Source organism: Pyrus communis, chromosome 8, assembly GCF_041283825.1.
Source record: "Pyrus communis isolate YQ-2024b chromosome 8, ASM4128382v1, whole genome shotgun sequence".
Classification (NCBI taxonomy): Eukaryota; Viridiplantae; Streptophyta; class Magnoliopsida; order Rosales; family Rosaceae; genus Pyrus; species Pyrus communis.
The window spans coordinates 664,734-688,270 of record NC_142572.1 but is presented as its reverse complement, the minus strand read 5'-3'; the positions used below and the strand labels follow the sequence as shown (position 1 = coordinate 688,270).

At 35.6% G+C, this 23,537-nt stretch overlaps 3 protein-coding genes across 8 annotated transcripts; 1 reads left to right on the top strand and 2 right to left on the bottom strand.

The window, feature by feature from the left end:
- The first annotated feature begins 412 nt into the window (after positions 1-412).
- LOC137717708 (ion channel protein) lies at positions 413-8,954 on the top strand. Its single transcript, XM_068457159.2, has 12 exons — positions 413-1,414; positions 2,468-2,536; positions 2,620-3,225; positions 3,834-4,016; positions 4,188-4,247; positions 4,338-4,541; positions 5,207-5,455; positions 5,929-6,027; positions 6,341-6,535; positions 7,043-7,135; positions 7,453-7,719; positions 8,263-8,954. The coding sequence occupies exons 1-12, from the start codon at positions 851-853 to the stop codon at positions 8,479-8,481; spliced, it is 2,808 nt and encodes a 935-aa protein (XP_068313260.2). The 5' UTR covers positions 413-850; the 3' UTR covers positions 8,482-8,954.
- Positions 8,955-9,795: 841 nt separating this feature from the next.
- LOC137717640 (glyoxylase I 4) lies at positions 9,796-12,676 on the bottom strand. Its single transcript, XM_068457060.2, has 3 exons — positions 12,245-12,676; positions 10,611-10,972; positions 9,796-10,125 (listed from the first exon to the last, which is right to left on the bottom strand). The coding sequence occupies exons 1-3, from the start codon at positions 12,469-12,471 to the stop codon at positions 10,034-10,036; spliced, it is 681 nt and encodes a 226-aa protein (XP_068313161.2). The 5' UTR covers positions 12,472-12,676; the 3' UTR covers positions 9,796-10,033.
- A 2,801-nt stretch (positions 12,677-15,477) lies between these two features.
- Positions 15,478-23,089, bottom strand: LOC137716711 (uncharacterized). Of its 6 annotated transcripts, none has more exons than XM_068456083.2 (10): positions 22,921-23,089; positions 21,955-21,997; positions 21,400-21,615; positions 20,985-21,076; positions 20,664-20,771; positions 19,736-19,842; positions 19,471-19,526; positions 18,544-18,721; positions 17,056-17,346; positions 15,478-16,694 (listed from the first exon to the last, which is right to left on the bottom strand). In XM_068456083.2, the coding sequence occupies exons 3-10, from the start codon at positions 21,586-21,588 to the stop codon at positions 15,841-15,843; spliced, it is 1,875 nt and encodes a 624-aa protein (XP_068312184.2). In that variant the 5' UTR covers positions 21,589-21,615; positions 21,955-21,997; positions 22,921-23,089; the 3' UTR covers positions 15,478-15,840. The 6 variants fall into 6 exon arrangements, with proteins under 6 accessions (XP_068312184.2, XP_088554644.1, XP_088554641.1 ...); XM_088698518.1 differs by having other exon boundaries at positions 20,664-20,735; positions 22,921-23,052; XM_088698515.1 differs by having other exon boundaries at positions 22,869-23,027.
- Between the last annotated feature and the right edge of the window lie 448 nt (positions 23,090-23,537).

Here is a 23,537-nt window from a genome sequence, read left to right as displayed (position 1 = left end):
TCTGGATTAAAATTTAGGTTTTAATTCAACCGTCCGAGTTGTTGGGATAATTTAATAGAGGGAATCAAAAGAATTGTATAACGCAACTAAGTGGGAGGTAGGGACAGGTAACGAGTAAAAAGTTTGAATTACAAGAAGAAAGTACAAAGAATCTGGTTTGAATCGTCAGACAATAAAAGGAGAACAAAGAGAAACAATAAAAGGAGAACAAAGAGAAGGACTACAAATAATAGTTGATTAAGTTGCTTTACAAATAACATTAAACTTGATTTTAAAATCCCGAGTTTCACCAATCCACAAAAGCAAAACAAATAAAATTGTTACAAAAAATATGACATAACGTGGACCCAACTTTTTCACGAAGACAATTCATTTTATTCGTCAGGTCTCACGATTCTTCAACTTTAGCTTTGAGGCCGCCATAAATTTGGTACGTAGTGGTCAAGATTGCCCCGAAACTACTTTGGTCCTTAGAGGCTCCGCCTACGTTGTCGCGAAGCTTTCTTTCGACACTCTTTCCTTATCTTGTCGTACAACCATGCTACCGCGTTAAATGAAGAACTTCCCGAAACACTGTTGAAATATCGATGAATAAAATCAAGTTAAAAGTTAGAGTTTAACCAAACAAATTTTTTTTTTTTTTGGGTGAATTCGTTAGGGAACGTAACACGAGAACTTTTTAGAAGTTCGCCCATTCTCATGCTACTCTGGCTCAGTAAAATTAAATATTTTATTATTTTTGAAAATATTGTTAAATTAAATTCTGACGCGGACGATTCCAAGTTGAGGTCTCGCCAATCACATCACCAGCACAATTCCGTCGCTGCAATTCTGAAGCTGAAGGAGAAAAATGGTGGATGGCAATGATGACCCGTCGTCGAAGCCGAAAAAGTCGGAGAGCCCTCCGCAGCTCAAGAAATCACGAACCGTCATCACCACCACCGCATCCGACGACGCGGAGCCCACAACCCCAATCTTCCCGGGCCCGCTTTTCCCCGCCGTCCGACGCATCTCCACCCTCCCTCCCACCTCCCGCCAGTGGCCGCCGCCCGATCGCCCCGCCTCCTTCTCCTCCTCCTCCTCCTCCTCCAATGCGCCCGCCGACCAGCGAGACTTCTCCGACCGCGATTGGGTCTTCCCCTCCTTCGTTGTCCCTCAGAACACTTCCAAACGCGGCAAGAAGCTCCCCTCCTCCTCCTCTGATTCCCGTGCCGCGCATGCTAATAAGCTGGTGGACGCGCCGCGACGGATCGCCTCTCAGCCTCCTCCTGCGGCCTTGGTCCCGAAGCCGGAGGCTGAGAGGCAGAAATTGAAGGTGGTGCCGAATCTGACTTCTGCCTCTTCTGCTAGTGAGTCGACTCGGCCGAGTTCGAGGCGGACTGCGGAGTTCAAGCGTTCTTTGTTACTAGTTGTGGTAAAGCCATTTTATTCCATAACTGTCAGTAAATTCTCAGCTCAACTACTTAATTTTCTGATACTATTTTCCAAATTTATAGATTCCTCCCCTAGATTTTAGGAAATAAAGATCAAACAAATATTCTAGGTCAAAGCTATTTTCCTATGCCCCCTAGATTTTAGTAAATGTTCCCTTTAGACACCAAGGTGAATAGAATTAAGAAAATATAATGAGAATAAAAATTGAAATTGACTACTTGTTTAGGTTTTCACCACTCATTTGGGGATTTTTTGTTATTGGAAAATTAAACCAAAATCTAAAAATCATTTAAAAATTTCTATAAAAAAAAGGGTGAACCCAAGTCATCAAGCCTCCCCTCAAAAGTCGGGGAACGGCTATATACGCAATCTTACCCTTGCTTTACAAAGAGGCTGTTTCCACAACTCCCCGTGACATTTCGGTCACATAGGAGCAACCTTTCCCTATTTCCACGTCACATTTTCTATTAATAATTTAAATAAAACATTCTTGATCTTTTATATCTAGAATATTTGTCTGTGTGCTTGTTGCGGTTGTATGCTTCGTTTCATCTGTTGTTCAGGCAGCAGTTTCTCCATTGAGATAACTGAAAATGCAAAAACACTTGGTTTTTCTAAGGGGAGAAGCAGTTTCCCTATGTCTATGTCACACTTTCAAGTTGTTTAGCTGCGTCAAATATGAGCAAATCTTCTGAAGTTTAAGAAGTAAACAGAAAATTAGGTTATGTTTACTTGTATAGTCTAGTGGTATTCCTCTTCACTCGTTGAGAGGTCTTAGGTTTGGTTGCCGTAGATGGGGAGTTCGATTCCAAAAAATATTATGGCTGGCCCATTGTGTGGCTTAGCTCAAATCCCTCCATGCCTTTGTGTAAATATATTGGTGTATTAAACAAAACAAAAAAGAACAGAAAATTATGTTAATTATTTTGCGCTCCTTTGTAATAGATCTTTATAAAACAGAGAGCTCCTAGTGGTGTCCTTTTGGATTGTTGAAATTATGATATTGACAATTTTGTATTAACTTCTGTTGCAGCTCACTTTCACTTGGATATTATCTGTACCTTATGCAGTTTATCTCCGGCAGAGAGTTGCAGAACTTGAGGTACGTTTTATGGTTTCAACGACTTTTATGTAGACCTTTGATTCTTTGTTTCGCATCTCAACAGTTGATTATGCTGCTTTCAGGAATGGTGTAACCCTAAAAATATTGGTTCAAATAACAGCATTAAGGATTTTCTGGTGCAGAAGAATCCATCACTGTTTCATTTTAGTGCTGAAAGAAGAACTGTTGCTTTGTATATTGTGGTCTTTACAATTACTATCCCATTTGTATTGTACAAACATCTTGATTTTCTTTCCCAAATAAGGAGTCTCTCAAAACGGATCAAGAAGAACAACGAGGAGGTTCCCATAAAGAAGAGGATTGCATATATGGTTGATGTGTGTTTCTCCGTCTATCCATACGCCAAACTGCTTGCTCTTCTCTTTGCAACGATGTTTCTTATAGGGTTTGGTGGATTGGCATTATATGCAGTCAATCAAAACAGCTTTGCTGAAGCTCTTTGGCTCTCATGGACTTTTGTTGCTGATTCTGGAAACCATGCTGACACAGAAGGCATCGGGCCAAGGATAGTTTCTGTCTCTATTAGTTCAGGAGGCATGCTAATATTTGCAATGATGCTTGGGCTTGTTTCTGATGCTATATCAGAGAAGGTTGATTCACTGCGGAAGGGGAAGAGTGAAGTCATTGAAAGGGACCACATCCTCATTCTTGGATGGAGTGACAAATTGGTAGGCTCTCGAGCATCTTTATATTGGATACAACCTTTATCTAAATTTCATGGGCTGCATTCGAACTTCAAAGTGATATCTCAAACCTGCATTACCTTTAAATTTTTGTCTTTTTGAGGTATCAACTTTGATTTCAGATTTGTGATGTGATTCAAATGTTATGGGATTTCATTTGACTTAAATGTCTTCAAAATTATACTGATATGAGAACACCAACTTAGTTTTCTGCACAGACCAAAAGGAAAAAGGAACTTAGCTGTTTGCATGACTATAGTTGGTAGTCTTCAAGTGTCGTCTCCATCTTGCTGCTTTAATGCGTTTTTAGATTTGTACTTTTGGTAGTTAGTACAGACTACTGTATGGGTAATTATAGTTGTCAATAGGGACTTCATTTTAACTGACTTAACAGATAGCTTCTTTGTAAGTACATGTTTGTCTTACAATTAAAATGTGATCTTTGAAGGCCCCTGAACCTCCCCATCCTTATCCTCTATGAAATTAAGCTCATTTGATCTTATAAAAGAGGTCATCAGTAGGAGTTTTGTAGTTAAGGAGTCAAACAGCAAAGAAAGAAGGGGAAATTAAAGTTGATGCATTTTATGCTGCAGGGCTCACTTCTAAAGCAGCTAGCAATAGCAAACAAGAGTGTTGGTGGTGGAGTTGTCGTTGTACTTGCTGAAAGAGACAAGGAGGAAATGGAGCTGGATATAGCAAAGCTTGAATTTGACTTCATGGGGACTTCAGTTATATGCAGAAGTGGCAGCCCTCTTATACTGGCCGACCTGAAGAAGGTATCTTTGACACTTTTCTCTTTTACCCCTACTACTACTACTACTGATTTAGCTTTTGTTTCATTGGAAGGTTCAATATTAATTTCCTCTCTCTCTCTCTCTCTCTCTCTCTCTCTCTCATATGGATGCAGTTCAGAATCTTCAGATTGAGTTATATTTTTTCATATGCAGGTCTCAGTTTCAAAAGCACGTGCTATCATTGTATTGGCATCTGATGAAAACGCGGATCAGGTTATTTCCTATATCAGATCTCCTCTTACAGTTCTCAAATGTTTACATGCACATCAGACTTTAGTTACATTGGCTGTAATATGTTTCCAGAGTGATGCACGTGCTTTGAGGGTTGTGCTCAGCCTTACAGGGGTGAAAGAGGGCTTGAGGGGTCATGTTGTCGTAGAGATGAGTGACCTTGACAATGAGCCTTTGGTGAAGCTTGTTGGAGGAGAACTCATTGAAACAGTTGTAGCACATGATGTGATTGGACGGTTGATGATACAGTGTGCTCTGCAACCTGGTCTTGCACAGGTAACTCTAATAGAGCTTTAGTCCACCTATATGTTTATCGGATAATAAGCTACACTTCTTAAAACATGTACATAGAGACTAGATCTTTTCTTCTCTATTTATATTCCTGAGTTCAATAAATGTATTTCTATTCCTATTTGAGTATAGCCTAGGAGAAAAAGTTCACTGGGGCGAATAGGGCTAGAAAAATGGACAGAGGCCCGATGAGCCAGCCAATGTGACCCATTTTATGGCCATGAAACGACATGACCTGGCCCGAGCCCTAGCTTGAGGCTGACACTATGTATTTAGTTATATTTAAACTTGTTAGAGTTGTTGAAATTGCTGCGTTGCCTTATGCTGGACTGGGGGTATTAGTGTAGTCATCTAGGTTTGTAGCATTTCTTGTTATATAAATCATTTTGAACGTGATGGGGTTAACTTAATCAATTAAAACTATTTTAACGAACCTTATTGCACTTGAGGGGATGAAAGGAGAAAGAAAAGAGTTATCCATCAAATATCTCAAGTGAAATTCACAGGACATATAGGATAACTCTGTCTTGCATTATTCAAAACATCAGATTGTAAAGTATCTCTTTTGCAAAACTAAAAACCATACATGCTTCAGAATTTGTTTTAGAAAATATTTTTTTTTACTAATATATCATTTTTTCTTTGGTCAGATATGGGAGGACATATTGGGTTTTGAGAATGCTGAGTTTTACATCAAAAGGTGGCCTCAACTGGATGGTCTTCGTTTTGAAAATGTGCTTATTTCATTTCCTGATGCAATTCCTTGTGGAATTAAGGTTGCTGTAGATGGTGGAAAGATAATCTTAAATCCGGATGATAACTATGTTATGAAAGAAGGGGATGAAGTTCTTGTTATAGCGGAAGATGATGACACTTATGCTCCTTGTCCCTTTCCAGAGGTTATCTATCTTTTCTTTATGTAGCAACAATATATGTTAAAGATTAGAAAGTTGCAAAACTATTTCTCTGACTTTGCTGTTACTGTTATGCGGATGAGATATCATTCTCTGTTTGAAATTTTGAATAGTGAAGTATGGATGCCCCAGCAGTTACTCAAGTAACTCCATTGTAGAAGAGAATATTTTGGACTCCCGGTTGATGAATCCCCATTATACAGGATTACAACTGAACAAGAATTTTTTTAGAATTAACAGGAAAGCAGATTGTTAACTAGGTCTGAACACAGTCACTGTATTCTCATTATTATTCTTCCCTTTCTTTTGTCCTGAGACCAGCACAGCTTTATAAAAATGACTATAGAATTCTGTTAAGTCTAGGGCATGCAATCAACATTATATTTTCCTATGATGTATGCCAAATCAGAAATGATTACATCTAACATGCCTGAGCACATGTTGTGTCCTTCGTGCAGGTTTGTGCAGGCTACTGTCCAAAGATAGTTGAACCCCCCAAGTACCCCGAGAAGATATTGTTTTGTGGCTGGCGTCGGGATATAGACGATATGATTATGGTAATCAGTTAATATTGTGTCATCAATATTATCTACAAGTCTACAACCTAGCTGGATTGGACAGGCTGACTAAAACAATCACATACTCTCTCTCTCTCTCTCTCTCTCTCTTAACTCGATGTACCTTTGGTGGACTACTGCTTCCTAATTTTTGATTAAGAAAGTTACTTTTGCCTTTACCAATTTTTTTGTCATGGAACAGTAAAGGGAAACAATTGTGAAAATGAAATGGTAATTTTAAACTAGTCAGTTGGGTTGAAGCATATAACTCAGGTTGAGCTCCAACTTGACTTGTTGAATTTCCGTTTCTCAGGTTCTAGAGGCATTCCTGCCTCCAGGTTCAGAACTTTGGATGTTCAATGAAGTTCCTGAACAAGAAAGAGATAAGAAACTTACAGATGGTGGACTGGATGTTTCTAGATTGGAGAACATTAAGCTTGTCCACAGAGAAGGAAATGCTGTGATCAAACGACATTTAGAGAATCTTCCTTTGGAGACTTTTGATTCTGTATGTTTGATTCTCTCTCTCTCTCTCTCTCTCTCTATCTACCTACCTACCTATCTCTATGATAGGCATATGTTTACCTTTTCTGTATATCTTTACTCCTTTCTTTAGTTTAAGTTTTTCTTTCCAGCAGAATATCCAAGGGGCTTAACTCTTAAAATTTATTGGGAACTTCTAATCCCTTAAACCTAGTAATCTAACATGAAAGGCTTCATGAAAAACTTCTTTCCCCAGAGCCACAATGCAAACTTATTTGAACTATTTTACATGATTTTTTTAATAAGAAACACATTTTATTAAGAATAATAATGGATAAAGGGTGGGGCTGCACCAGAAATTCACCTGAAAAGAAACAATACGGAGTATCTTAACTGAAATTAAGACACAGCTGCCTTCAAAGTTAATTAAATGGCCCAAGGAGCTACTTCGGCTGACATAAATGAGTATCTTTGAAATTTTCTTGTGTAAAATTTATTCTTTAGCTGATTTGCTAACTCTTTAAGTGCACAGATATTAATTCTTGCAGATGAATCACTAGAGGACTCTGTTGTTCATTCTGACTCAAGATCACTTGCCACTCTTCTCCTCATACGAGATATACAGGTAACTTCAATCACTTCATCCTACCACAGGCATGTAATAGGGCTCTCTGTGATCAGTGATATACATCCATCCAACATCATTGAAGATGTTGGGACTTGATCGGTTTTGTAAATTTTGTGTTGTGGTTATAATAAAACTAGTTCACTGCATGTTTCACCATTTTCACTTCTACTCTTTTGCGTATTTCAAGTCTGTCACTATTCTGCGTGTTGTATCACTAAAGCTATCCAAAGCAGAATCCCAAATTTCATAGTGTGAATTTCTGGAGTTGTGACTAGACTACTAATATAAGCTACCTCTTTACTTTTGGATTGCAGTCAAAGCGTCTGCCTGACAAAGATACAAAGGCAACTTCTTTGCGATTATCAGCATTTTCGCACAGCTCTTGGATCCGTGAAATGCAGCAAGCTTCAGACAAGTCGATCATAATTAGTGAAATTCTGGATTCTAGGACTAGAAACTTGGTCTCAGTTTCTAGAATCAGTGATTATGTGCTATCAAATGAACTGGTTAGTATGGCGCTGGCAATGGTGGCTGAAGACAAGCAAATTAATCGCGTCCTTGAGGAGCTATTTGCTGAAGAGGTACTTTCAGTGCCCTGTTTCATGCTTTTATTTTATATAAATGTGTGATAAAATGGTTTATAATTATATCATATAAATAACCTCTCATCCAGGGCACTATCATTTTCAACTTCGCAATGCTAATTCTTATGAAGTTTCTGTCATATGGAAATCTGAGCTTGTAAGGACAGAAATATTTGTGCTAGCTTCGGTAGAAGCGGTGCCACTTGCCAAGTATAAATTGCTCTGTATTTTTAAAAGTTATTCCTCAATCAGTCTCCCTCCACTCCTCACCGCTTACAATTTCAAAAACACACTGATTTCGGACAAATCTAGCATCGAAGCTATCATGAATATAGTGGTATCCATTGTATCTCCCTTCATTTATTTATTTTTTATTATATACACTATATATGATCATGGATATTTCTTTACTTATTTTCGTATGAGCTATAGTGTTCAGCACTTTTAATTATAAATCGGTGATATAAGCTTCTGTTTTAATTAGCGATTGAACTTCAAAACTAAATGACTAGAGCTTTGAATTATTTTGTGCTGGAACAGGGAAATGAGATGTGCATTAAACCAGCAGAACTCTATTTATATGACCAGGAAGAACTCAGCTTTTACGATATTATGCTCAGGGGTCGTCAAAGACAGGAAATTGTGATTGGATATCGTCTTGTAAACACAGAGCGAGCCATAATTAATCCATCACCGAAGTCAGAGCGAAGGAAATGGTCCCATGATGATGTTTTCGTTGTTATCTCTGTAAGTGAATGAAACCTCGGTTTACCGATGTGCTAAAATGGTCTCCACTCCCAACCCTACTGATTTAACCATTTCACGGCATTAGTTACTGTCTACTGTATACTTGAAGAGAATTCCGTCATAGTTTTTAAAATGGCGGTTCTTACCGGAGTTGATGACATCCCCTTCTGCTTGAAAATTATCGGTATATATGATTGATGTTTAGGATTCATACAGCTGACCTCACTTAGTGAGATAAAGCTTGGTTGTTGTTGTTGTTGTATCGACGATTGATGTTTGTCTCATAAAGGGAGTAGTATCAATTGGTTGATGGTAACTTAAAGCAGAATATGCAACTTAGTTGAGTCGATGACGGGATTAGAAGCGCATTTATGTTGTACTATTCGAAGGAAGCTTTTCTTAAGAAATTTGTAGATTTGTATTGTTATGAACAAAATGTTGTATGGAAACATTCCTGAACAATAGTGGATTACTTATTCGGAAAAGCTCGTTGTACTCTTGATTTCGTAAATTAGGTTAGCTTTTCGTTTGAAACTAGAATTCGATTAATTACGATTTTATGTTAATCTTCGTGTCGGAAACCTTAATGTTATGTCCTTCATGATATTCTTCTGTTTATAATCTGTTTGTAATGCCCAAAATAAGTTGAGATTATAGACAGAGGATGATGTGGTCGATTTGTTCTTCAGATTTGTCAAGAGCCGCAAATTTCTTCGTAAACTTTTATTTTAGTCAATTACTTTCTGAATTTTTATAAACAACGACATCAATTTTCCCCTTGAATTTTAATTTTAACCGATCACTTCCATGAACTATTTTAGTGATCAATTTTCTTCCTGAACTTTAGTTTCTCATAAACCCTAAAATTCAAACAAAAAGTGTATAGAGTAAATTGGCAGAAGAGAGAAAAACACTATGTTGTGATGTTGTCCATGTTAGGAATAAAATTATCTTTCTACAATTATAAAATTAAACTTTACGGAAGGAATTGACTAATTATGAAAATTAAGAGTGTAATCGATTAAAATTAAAGTTCAGGTGGAAATTCATCAATTATAAACGTTCAAGAGGTAATTGGTTAAAATTAAAGTTTATAAGAAAAGTAATAGCTCCTTACAAATTTGGAAGAGAAAGTGACTAATATCTCATATATAATTCACATTTTTTTTTGGTTGTTGAACTCAACTAATTTATTTAGAGATGTGCTATCCACATATCCTACTTTATTTCTCACACACCTATTGATATTTTTTGTCCGTTGATTTTCTTCAATTCATACGATCCGAAAGTTGAAAATTAAAAATATGTGTGAGAAGGAAAATGAAGTATGTGGACATCACACCCTTTTATTTATAGTAAAAGCATAATCATTGCATCGTACAATTGGCCAATATCTGACAATAATTCATCAAACTATCGAACTTAGGTACTAGAAAAGGTTCACACTCTTCTGGCCTCTTTCACTAAAGCTTAGGTCGGTAGCCATCCTCTTCACACACTACATTCAACAATTTCGCAATATCCGCCGTATAAAGTTGCATCAATTCGGAAACAAAAATCTCGATCACATGGAAATGTTCATCACATCCATCACCAAACTCTCCATCATTAGCGTTGCTGCTTCTCCAGAACACGGTTTCTCCGAACTTCGCTTCCCTGCATTTTATACATGTCCGACGAACGTTACCACAGATCTTCGTGCAAATGGTCACCGGATCGAAAGACCAAAAATTTGGAGCAATGGTCTTTTTCGTTAACTTCTTTAGAAATTTGTCAAAATAAGTTATGTTAGAAGAAATATTGATACAATTGATGTTCCTCAACTTATCAAAACGTGTAACTATGATTATTTTTTGTCAACTTTATCAGAATTTTATTAAAATAAGTTATGTTAGAAGGACCATTGCTACAATTATATTAAAATTGAGGAATCATTGCTCAAATTGGGTTAAAGTTGAGGGACGTAAGAGATTTTTAGTGAGGAACCATAGCTGCACGTTTTGATGATTTGAAGAATCAACGGTAATGAATTTTTAATTAAGAGATCATTGTTACAATTGAATTAAAATTAAAGAACTGTTGCCATAATTTAATATTTTCGTTAACTAAGAGCAAGGCAAAAAAAGGAATTAAGAAAGTACCGTAGAAGGACGACGATGATGACGAAGACGACGATGCATGGTTTGGGTTGGAGTTGGTGATTAGGTTGAGAGGGCATGAGGAGGAGATGGGAAGGACTGGAAGATTATGACAGTTGCAAATTTCAAGCATGTAGCCATCAGGGTCATGGAAGAAGAGCTGATCAACTGTAACTCCGCCTTCTTCTACCTGCGCCGTCACGTACTCTACCTTCATCTCCTCCAGTTTCTGCACCACCACCGCCATGTCTGAGCACTGGAACGAGATGTGGTTGTCCTTTGGGTTTATCTTTCTGCATTTCTTTTCCGCGGCATTGATGGTATCCGACTCCAGCAGATGAATTCCCACTCCATGGTTGAACAGCCTAATCATAATTTAATTAACATTAATCTTAGCTATGATTTAATTAACTACACCGTAATTGAATTCGATTTATACATAATTATTTTTGGCACTTTTAGTACGATAGACATTATTTTACACATTTATATAAAAATAAATAGTTCGTATTTTGAGTATGCTGAAAAGCTTACCGGCCTTAGAGTGCTTTTTTTGTGGAGAAAATTTTCATTATGACGAAATATAAATGGTACATCAAATATTTTTATTTCATCATTTATATAATAAAACGTAGTATAATACCTCATATACCGATAAAAATCTTTTTTTTTTCTTCTTTTTTTAGGTAAAATTGGGGGTCAAAAGACCTAACAAAAACAACTAACTATTAACAAAACGCGTATAAGTAAACCTAACAGCATTCTCAAAGATCAACCTATCCACAAAAGAAGGCTCATAAAAAACATGAAGACCAATGTCAAACTATGGCCTAAACCTGTCAGTACCATCAATCACTTTATTTTTTTCACGACAAACATGAGAAACCTGAAAAATCTATCCTTTCTTTTCTTTGTTCTTTTCATGTGGGTCAAATTGTCATGTGGTCACACGCATAGACACGTGGTCAATGTGTCCGGCGAATTATTGATGGAGGGTGTCGGTGTGATGTGTGTTATGCATGAAACATGACACACAATTAAAATAATGGAAAAAGATACTCGTAAGAACATTTTCTTAAGAATCTTGTGATCGTAACCGTTCATCGTATATTATATTATTAGAAATTATTTTAAAATTTAAAAATTAAATATAAATAGTACTTAACAAAAATTCATCGCACAATATATGATGAATAATCACAATCAACCACAATCACAAAATCCCTAGGAAAAGAATCCGATGAGGATCCTTTTCCTAAAATAAAATCTAAAATACACTGTTAAATTATGATTGTTAAACAAGGTATTGAATCTGATTAATTAATCTTTTTTTCTATGGAGCTCTAGTATCACATAAAGCAATAAGCCTTTTCCTTTTGAAATATACATCAACGTGCTATTATTTACACATTAATTTTACTTTTTATACACTTTATTAATTTTTACCATTGATTTTTTTTCAATGCATTCGATCCGCCAGTAAAAAATTATAAGGATAAGTGAGTGAAAAGTCAAAAAGAATGTCCGAATAGCACTACCTTTTATATACATAGGTTAAATGGTGAGTGATCGACATAGCGTGTGAGTGTGTTAAATTGGAAAAAAGGATGGGGATGGAAGTATGAAAGAACACGTACCAAGCTCCTTCAAACTTGAAGGAAGAAGGGCGTTGGATGAGCACAAAACCTAAGACATCCTCGTAGAACCTCACTGATTTGCTCACCGACTTGCAAACAAACGACACGTGATTTAAACACAGTTGAGGCAGCACCAACTTTGATGCAGATGATGAATACCACCTCTCCTTCTGCTGCTCCTGTATTTCCCCATCACCAGCAAACTCATCACTTCCTGCATTCCTCATCTCTCTCTCTCTCTCTCTCTCTCTCTCTCTAAGTTATTGTTGTATGTGGTGATGACTCTGATGGAAGTATAACGCGCGTATATAAAGGCAGGCAGATAAGCAGGAGATATATCGGGTCCAAATATCTCATTCGAAGAAAGAAAGAAGATTCCAGAAACTGTACAAAGTTTTGAAAAAAATCAGTCTCTACATCTACATTTTGTTCTGTCATTGTTTTTCAACTACGACATTATCTACGCTGAGGTATCGTGTTTAACCTTATAATAAGTTAATAATAATATGATTCAAATTCGATTTTAAGAAAAATCAAACGGAAGAAGAAAACTACTAGATAGTAGTACTATATGACAACTTTTGTCCTGTCATTAATTTAATTATTTAGAATATTAAGTTTCTTGTAACTGTAATCTAATAATTAGTATGTCCTTCAAATTTAGAACATGTTTACTTACACGTAATAGCAATTAGATTCATCGTGATTATTGAATTTCTTGCACTTATTAAAATATGAATATGAGAATTATTTTACTTTTTAACATTCACATGTCATGTGTGTAAAGTTACTAACATGTGAAATTAAAAAAATATAGATTTTCTTAAATGCATAATCAAATACCTAAATATCATGAAATATTAATGTTCTTATTGAATTCATAATAAAATACCTAAATATCATAAATTAGTATGCGTGTATATATATTCACACACACACACACACATATTATATATCATAAATTAGTATATGTCATATATAAGATATGTCCCTCATGTATGATGTAATGATGTATATCCGAAGCAAAGCTCCAAGGAGGAGAATTTTTTACCCTCGTAATCTCTCAACTTCTCCATGCCCTCCTATTTGAATAATTACGATTAAATCACGTCAACATCTTATATTAATTTTTTATAAAAATAATAAGATAAAAAATAATATATAAAAGAAAAAGATGAAAGGAGTCAAGAATAAAAAGGTAGAAAATCTTCCTCCAAACCACAAAGCCCTACAACTAGCATGACGTGACACCACCTACTCTCCTCTAGATATAAAGCCGGCCAGCTAGGCGAAAAGGATCCGGATCATTTACTTAGGAATTCTTGATCATGGTCGTCCTTGTGCGCTCAGTTTTCCTTACTCGTACTAAAAATGAATCATGATACATCAAATAAAGCTACAAATTAAATACGGACCACGTGATGGTGGTTGAATAGGCCCATCAAATTAAATTGGACTTTGATCGATGTCTACAGGTTGGAGATATCAAAAAGTTATATTGATAATGAGTATGATTCTTTTCTTTTTTATTCTCATCATTTTTCCTTCTCTTCGTTCACACATTAATTTTTATCTTATTGTATTTATAAAAAAAATTAATATAAAATATTAACGTGACTTAGTTGTAATCGCTCAAATAAGAGGAAAGAGAATGAGATAGAGATTAAGAGGAGAATCCTCCTCCTGTAGATAAAGCTGAAACATGATAAACGTTGTGCGGTATGATATGCCCTATATTAATTATAGATATGGAGCAACCTATCGGGCATGCAAAAAGAAAATAATAATATATATAAAAAAAAGAATTGTTCTTGCTATTTCAAAAATTTTATTTTGATATTTTAAAATTTCTAAATTAGAAAGAAAAAATACTTGTGAGGAGTGTATAATGAGATTTGTGGGGTACTAATAACAGTTTCTTAAAAAAAAAAAAAAAAGCAACTTAGTAACGATTTAGTGGTATTTCTATTTATTTATAACTGGGAGGCTTTAGGTTCGATTTTCTTTAAAGGTAAATTTGAACCATATTATTGCTAGCCTATTATGAAAAGTTCACTCTCCCTCCTCCCAAAAAATAACAACTAAAATAATTCATTAAACTTAATCAAGAAACTAGGACAATTTTTAACTTTTATTAAGACAAATGTTATCTTACTAGCAAGATCAGTCGTTGAAATTAATCAATGATCTAAAATAATCATCAAATGTTATTAAGTTAAATAATATAGTACTTATTTATTTCTATCTTTTAAAATCATCAAAATTCAAAAAAAAAAAAAAAAGAATACCATAAAATCTTTACATATATGTTACTTTTCCATAAAATAAAGAACAATGGGCACTAGGCTTGGGACCCACGCACAGTCCCTCCCCTGTCATCGAGACAAAAAAACACCTTATATAAATAGTATACACTTGTAACATGTAAAAGAATTTTAACGAAAAACTTCCGGTGCTATTTATTTTTGCAAAAAATCATATTTTTACACTAAAAAATCAATCATAGTACTATTTAATTTACCTTTTATTTTGTTTTTATTGTTAAAACTCAATATTTTTAAACATTTTTCTTTAATTTTTTCTTTATAATTTTGTCATGTTAAATAATTAATAAAATATTATATTACGGAATCAAAATATCACGTTACGTTATAATCACATGTCATATAAGTTGTCTCTGCAGTGCGGTGGGGCATACTCGTGAAGTCTTATTCGCATTCACATGCCCTTTTTGCTGTTCTGGGACATCTTCAAAACATGTGAATACTCAAACCGCATTAGTTAATCATTGTACATGTTTCTACCGACTCTGCAGCCGGCTGGCATGTAACCGGATGGGACGGAGTGAGGGAATTATTTTTCAATAGGTCTAAGTACTTAAAAAATAAAACATTTCTTTAATTATATAATAAATAACATGCAATATACCATTTTATATTCTGAGCACAATAAAAAATTTCTTAAAGAAAATAGGCGTTGGTGTTGTTGTATTGTACTGAACAAATGTTCTACCTTTGAATTGTTGTAGATCGGAAATGAACGTTGGATTGGTGGTGCTGAATGGAGAAGGTGTAATGAGAAGGGAAAATAATTTTCGCACACTATGCATGGATGTGCTAAGAGAAAACGGGATACACATAAATCGCTTCTCAATTGCTTTCGTATTTTCCATTTTACCTTTGTTTTTGCTATTATCGGATTTTCCCTTTTGTGAAAATGTAACAAGGATAAAGTTTGATCCTAAGATAAAAAAAATATAAATCATAGATTCGAGTAATTACATGTCGTCTGAATAGCATAAGATTAAGAGTGATAAATAATCACCTAACAGCCTCTTAATTAAATTACAAAAAATAAATACAAACAACAAAGCCTTATCCCACTAAGTGTGATTGGCTGCATGAATCGTAAAATGTCACTACGCTCGATTTTGCGCCACGTCTTCTGACAAAACATAAATCAATGGAAAATATAAACCAAAACTGCTGTAGTGGCCAATCCCACTACTATAGATTTGAAGCTCAACCTGCAAGCCACCACAATGAGCTTCCAAAATTTAACTATCCTTCTATTCCTTGCATGAAAAAAGTAGGCGACTAGATTAATATCCTCACAGCAGACTTGATGGCAAGTAGCTCCTCTTCCCCGACTTTCTTCCACGCCCCGCCTATCATGAGATGTCCGTCGACATCTTCTGGTGATAGAACATCCTCACCTTCCGATGCAAAACCGTCCGATGTCACCCTCATCTTCTTAGCACATGGGTTATCTAGTAGCTGCATTTCAGAACTATTTCTCTTGACGCTGCATTGGTTCAACTCCCACAACTCTTTTCTTCCTAGTAATTCAGAAACCTTTTCCGGGACATTGTTAACGTCCAGAACAGGAAGGCAGCCCGAAGACCCTACAGCTCGAGGCAACATTCCTATTGGACACGGGTTCCATGATTTTGACAGAACCCATCTGTTAGTGTTTCCGACATCAGCATCTGCGGTCTTAACTGCTTTGCTCTTCCTTATGCGACGCTTAATCAGCTCTAGCTTCTCTGCCGCATGACTTATAGATTCTTCTTGCTCGTTAAATTGATTATTTGAGTTTATACGAACAGCTTCTTCTTCAGTACCATCCGAATTTGATGAAACAAACGAAGAGAGTTTGTGCAGTTTTCCCACTAGGAAGCTGTCCCCTGTCAGCTGTGCAAGATGGGCGGCAGAATCCACGAGCTTGTTATTAGCAGAAGCTGATACAATAAGACATTTATGTAGGAGTTCCATCAGAATTGCTTTTGAGATAGTTTTTTCTGCTGAAGAAACTTTGATTACGACTGCAGAGTCTTTTTCTTGGCGAGGCTTTAATCCTTCGAAATTTCCAACGAGCCAAGTAAACAGAGAAGAGAGGTGTTCAACTTGGAGTATCTCTGCCCCACGGTCTGATGATGTGTGAAACCGTCCTAGACAAATTCATAAACTTAGCAACCAAGATAAGAACATTTGGATAATTTAAAGTTTTGGTGAGTATGTCTAGCTGTACCAAATGACGTTGAATTCATGCTATGAACTGAGAATATCAGATACAATTAGGGAAGGAAATTACCCACCATGCAAATTCAAAAACTCCCTAAACTCAAGAAATCAGACTGTTCTGATGTGATTGTTATTACCGACTAGATCACTTAACGATGTTCAGGATAAAAAAGCAACCTAGTTACCCTGTCAAATATAATTTGAATCTATACACAACCTCAGCATAACTTCTACCAGTCTATATCTGAATATGGAACAAATAATACAAAGAATAGGTCACAGGATTACCGGTCTCATACATCACTGCTTCCTGAGTCTCAATCTTATCAAGAACTGCATTCAGAAGAGCCAGAAGCAACTCCGGTTCCTTATTTAAAATTTTTGTTATCACAAGCTTCCACTCGTTCAACGAAATAAGTAGTCTTGGGCCAGTTTGGGTGTTTACTGGAAGATCTGAGGAGTCTGAGGAATTTATAGCCTCCAACAAGAACTCCAACAGTACAGAAACAACCTCTGAGGAGAACGAAGAATACATCCCAATAAGACTTTTCAATATCTTCGTAAGGTCTTTTTTTGAACCTGGATATGAAGCACCTCAATTAATAACCATACTTACAAAACATCAATATGTTCAAAAGACATCCTTCAAAAATAAGATGACAGATTGGGATTGCTCTCTACTTGCCCAATCGATGGAGAAATAATGTTCATTAATCATGGACATCGCATCAGAATTAAGATCGCTGTGAGAGCATACTATAAGAGAGAGTGAGGAACATTTTCTGAACATTTTAATCAACAATACGAATAAGACATGCAAGTATAAAAAGAGAAATATGCAGGTGTAGCATTACAAATAAAAAATGTTAAATCAAACCCAAAACATGACATACAGATGGACTACATGGAGATATCTCAGTAGAGAGTATACATTGTACACATGATACATGCCGATAATGACTTCTCTACAACAGCTTAGCTATGTAAATTCCATTTCCTAGGAACACAACGTAACAATCAATGGTTTTCTGACCTTCCCATGTGATTGCGAGATAGCTTGCTGATTGAAATACAAACTATGATAAACCATTCCCATTCCATCAAAATGTATCTTTTCCAAAACAAACAAAAAAATAAAAATAAAAGTAAAAAAACTTTGAAAATGCATTTCAGCATTGGAGAAAATTACAGATTTGTAATTTTACGTACATTTTATATTCTGTCATAAAATAATTATGGTCTAAGATTATTCCTTTACAAAGAATGGGTGAAAACTGAAGACAAAGTCCTAACCAGACAAAAACATCACAATCCCTACAAAATGTAGCTGCTGCACGTAACATGAAAAGATATATATGGTGTAATGCGTATTTGCTCTCAATCCAAAAGCATTGGAAAATATTGTATCCTATATATATCTTTTCATGTTATGTGCAGCAGCTACATTTTGTAGGGATTGTGATGTTTTTGCTCTCAACCTGCAAGCAGCAATGGTAATGGCAAATGGAGAAGATGAAGTAGAAGGGAGCAGAGCTCCAATATATTTTTGTGTTTGTATTTCTTTCTGTAAATTCTGATCTGATTACAATACTGAGAGCTAGTGCTCTTATACAAGTACAACTCAACATGCCAGCTGGCCAATTATGACAAACTTCTCTAAAACAGGAATAAGCCTGATAATCCCAAGATTAAAACCTTTAATAGTGATTAAGCTAATCACTAATTGCAGATCATATCATATAATCAATCTAACTTGAAGAAAATAAATTTCCATACCACGCTTTTTCTTGACTTTTGAAGAATGGGGCTGAGGAGTCTCCTTAACTCTTAAACAGAAGGCCAATTCATGGAATTTAGACCTAATTTCATTTCTGATCTCAGCAGTTTCATTACCATGAAATGGAATTTTCTTCTTCTGAGGCTCCCAGTAATAACACTTTAACCAATCAAGGGCCTAAAAACACCAACCATGGATAATGTTTAACTTCTCAAATTTAAAGCAAGTCATCCTTTTCATAACTTGTATATAATCATTGAAGTATTTCAGTAGGAAAAAAAGAAGGTAAGGGGAACAAATTGTCATAAACTAAAATGAACTTGTAACAGAGGAGCCATAAAGGGTTAAGATAACTGTAAAGGGTCCTTTTTATCCTCAAAAATGACTTAGTAATATCTGGTAATTAAGAGACTAACCGTAAAGGGTTTGTTTTCAGAAACAAGTTTAATCTTCCCTAATCTTTTCTTCTCTTTTTGGGTCAATTAATCTTTCCCTATTCAAGATCTGAAAGTTCTAGCCCACGAAAGTGACTAGAAACATAGAGAGATAATAATATCATTTTGGTACGATTGAAATGCAGAACATGATGTTTTTCCAGCCAAAATAGGCTGGAATAACGTCAAGTGTAGAAAACCTGAAATAAGAATCTAGTCTCATCAGAAAATATTTCCCTATGTTTATATGGAAAAAGAAAGCCGGTTTTCACAACTTAATAGAATTCAGAGATATTATCAATAAAACCAACATTCTGTGCAGCACCCACAAGTAGTTAAATCAAACATCAAGGGAAGTCTTACTAGGATTCTCTTATAATTATTCATCACCAAATAAACTAGATTAGTGGAACATAAAATCTAAAGATTATGATTAAGCATTTGAAGAACTTGAAGGTGGGATTTTTTTGATTTACCAAGCATGATATGTACCTTAAGTGAAGCAGTACGAACAACGACAAGTGTGGGAAGTTCGCGGTGAGATCCCTCTGAAAATTAAAGCAATAAAATGGTAAAAAATAAAAATAAAAAAGATCAATGTGCAGTATCATGAGTGTTTAAAAATTACTTTAAATACCAAAAGCCCTGTGCGCAAGGTAGACATAAGTCGAATGGGCATGGTTGATTATCCAACAGAAAGGCCTAAAAGCTTAACCAACTAACAAAAGATTACAAAATAAAAGTTGAAGCTGCTCACCATGACGAATATCAATCAGTGTACGTGGAATGCCGATTGCATCGGCAGCCACAGCAATTGAAACCTCAGTTTTTTTCCGTGTCTTCTCAACCACACCATTCACAAGCCTTCAGAAACAAGACAACATGTGTGAAGGTGATTTATTTATGTAGCATCACATGCAACAATGATAAACAGAAAAAGGAGGCAGAAATAAATACGAGCTTAAACATTAATCCCCTATAAATACTGAATTTCTCCGTTCTGTCTAACCATGAAAACCTCAAAAACTGTGTTGATATATCAGTTATGTGATGGAAAAAGCTTTAAAAAAAATCTGCATGCTATACTTACAAGAACCCATAGCACAAGATATTTTAAATTGAAGATAACAAGCAGTGAATACGTATCAAGAAAAAATTCCTGACCAAATTCCGGATGCTTAAGGACTCTGACAGATGACTGGTACTAAGAACATATACATCTACAAGAATTTAGTCAAAAGTTTTCTTCTAAAGACTTATTGAGTGACACAGTTCCAGGTATAGCTTAAACTGTATTGTAGCTGGGATAAGTCAAAGGCTATGCAATATTTGTAGAAACATGAAAAAAGACAACACTTGATGCAACCAGCTTATGTATCATACTAATTTTTTGCTCAGTTACAAGTTTAACATGCTTGCTGCCCATACATGGAACAAAGTAGTCTACCTCTCAGTCAAACCTACTACAAACTACCTCCCAAAGAGAGAGTGAAAGAGTGGAGTGTGTGTGTGTGTGTGTGTGTGTGTTTATTCAGCAGTATAGCTGATCAAGGATCATGTTTTTACTAATTATTGCACTGTGCTTATTAGGACCGTACTAAATTATGCATTGATCCATCACAAAATGATAAGGATTAAAGAAAAGAATGGAGAGATTTAATAGCAAAAAATTAAAGGAACCTCACCTCATGATTGCCATACAGTATAACATGGCCAGCATTTCCTCTGAGAGCGAAACATCATTTGATTGAGCTGATCTGCAATTATCTAAAGCATCATTTGACTGGTCCTTTCTGTAAGTCAAAAACACATACACGAAGTTGGCAAAGTAGGACAATCTTTTGAAGAAATTCAAAACAATATATGAGATAGATATACAAACAAAACCACAAAGAAAACAACATTTAGCATGAAGAATCCCCTCCCCCATCCCTACCCCCACTGGGTAAAAAAGGATAGAAGAAGTTGATCCAAACAGGCGCAGAGGAGTTGGGAGTAAAGGGTACCTAAAGTGAGGATCTTTTTGCTGAATTTCAATAATTGATGCTGTAACTTCAATCACAATAGGAAGACAGCCTCTGCTTCTCCATGTTGATATCTGCAAACAACAATTCAAACATCAAAAGAATTTATGTCAATGCCAGAAACCTCCAAAAAAATTCAATAAGAAGGAAAAACCTCTTCAAAAAAATAATTGTGTTCATTATTTTCAAAATCATAGCCACCATACACAAGATTCAAACAGATTCAACAATACGCTAAGAATTTAATTATGAGCCCGTCCAAACAATTATTTCCTTTACTACTAGAGAGACTAACAAAACAAGGAGGCATATCCACGTGAAATTTCTAACATAACATTATCTTTGAAAAACATTCCATGGTAAGCAAAATGAAAACATGAAGTTGGGTTTCTCTTACTCTTCTCAAAGCGGAGGCCACAATATCAGGTGAATTAGAAAAGAGAGATTCTTCAACAAAAAACCATTCATCCCAGCTCAACCAGGGAACCAATTTGTAGCTGTACGATGATGATGATGATGACAACGACGATATACCCAGCTCCTCATTATCTCTTGATTCTTCCGTAAACCCTAAAAGTTCCTCCATTAGAACTCTTCCACCCGCTCTACACAACTAATAACAAAAAAAACGTACAAATGAGAGAATAACAATAGGAAGTTTTATACGAAATACAAAATAAATTCCCAGATTAAAACTCAAAAGAGGTAGCTATAATTCTGAGCTCTGATGCACGATACTTTACATTCTCTATCCTATTTAAAGCACACAATATCAGAAATTCAGCCCCAACTGAAGTATTAACATGATTGTCCAATTCTTTTGGTTTTATATGCACTAATTAAAACTGCTATTGCTACTGCAGCTCTGGATCAATCCAAAAGCCCTAATGCTTGAATAAAACTGACAAGCTACCTTAAAAGAAAAAGACAGCTTTATATATCTTTCAGTTACCTTGTTGAATCAAAACTCAGGCACCACTAGCTTCAATAATAACCTAACACAAAACCAACAACACAACAAACCATCTCTAGTTTCACTTGTGATTGATTATGATATAATAATGGACCATATAAACAAAAGAAGGAGATGGCAGAAAAGATGACAATTAACACCAAGAGTACAGCTGCACACATTAGGCGAAAGTAGATGTCAGCACAGTTTCCTAGCTAACAAGGTAGCACAAGAATAATTACAATCATGAAATAAACATTGATGTCTTAGAGAGAACTGTTTCTTCATTTTCTCAGTTCACCCTAAAATAAACGAAATCAAAACGTTGAGACCTTACAGATCCTCGTTGTCTGATTTCCAAACTAAACCAACGTGAAGAACTTCATCCTTCATGCGGAGGACATTTATTCCAACACATTCATGATATCATATATGGACACAAAGAATGAGAACTTTTGTATATCAATTAGACTTTTGACCACCCTCTCGTCCCAAACTAGAAGGCACTCGATCGACTGACCCTAAAGGATATCCTAAGTTATAACTATGAAAGTAAAGCACACCAAGGGTAGGAAAAAACAAGAGAGAGAAGCCAATCTCAACATTTAACCTACTCGAAAACCGTTTAACGAATAATTGTGCACAGTATGCCATGTCAAATGAAAAAAAGTAAGAAACATTGGTAGCATTTTCTCAGTCCTCCAACTTCATCCCCACCAAAATTATGCTATCATTAAGGATTATATAGGAGGTTGGAGTTAGGCTATGAGAGCTTGTTCAACTTCAGTTCACCCACTATAAACCCATTTCAAAATTTACACCCAATGCAATCAAGATAAAAGAAAGATTCCAAATTTAACACTCAAATTGACAGAACAAGTATGAGCTTCTTCAGTATGAAATTAAGGGAATACCAAAACTAGCAACGGAAAAATTGTTCTAGAAAATCCAAATTTCCCAACTCACCAGCCAACTCGGCCGCCAGAAGCCGAGACAAACACTGTGACCGGCTTGGAAACGGCTGAGGAGTGGCTTGAAAGAAGGTTGAAGCGACGGCGGCTGGGAAAAAGGTTGCAGCGACGGGAGGAAGAGAGAAAAACAAAAAAATTAAGACGCCAAACCACACGACGCCGTTAAGGAGAGATTTTAGAGTTCCGCAACTCCAACTCACTTATGTCAGTGGTGTTCCCGACCAATAGAAATTAGACACCTGGATTATTTAATACTATAAACGGAAAGATTTTTTCTATTAATACAAACACTAATATGAAAGGTCTTCTAAATCTTTAGAATTCTTACATAATATCTATTTGGAATTTACATAATCACCCATCGTGTGGTAAAAAATTATTGTAAATTATTTTATTTAAAATTGAATATAAACAGTCATTGACGAAAATTGATTCTACGATGTACGATGAATGGATATGATTGAAGGATCTAGTGAGGATCCTCTCTCGGGAGTGAACAATTTTTTTAAGTGAAATATTATTAAATTCGAATAGAAACGTTTACATAAAAAGTTAAAGTATTGAACAACTAGTCTGATTCGGTTAGAAGTAACCATTAAATGGGCTCATTTT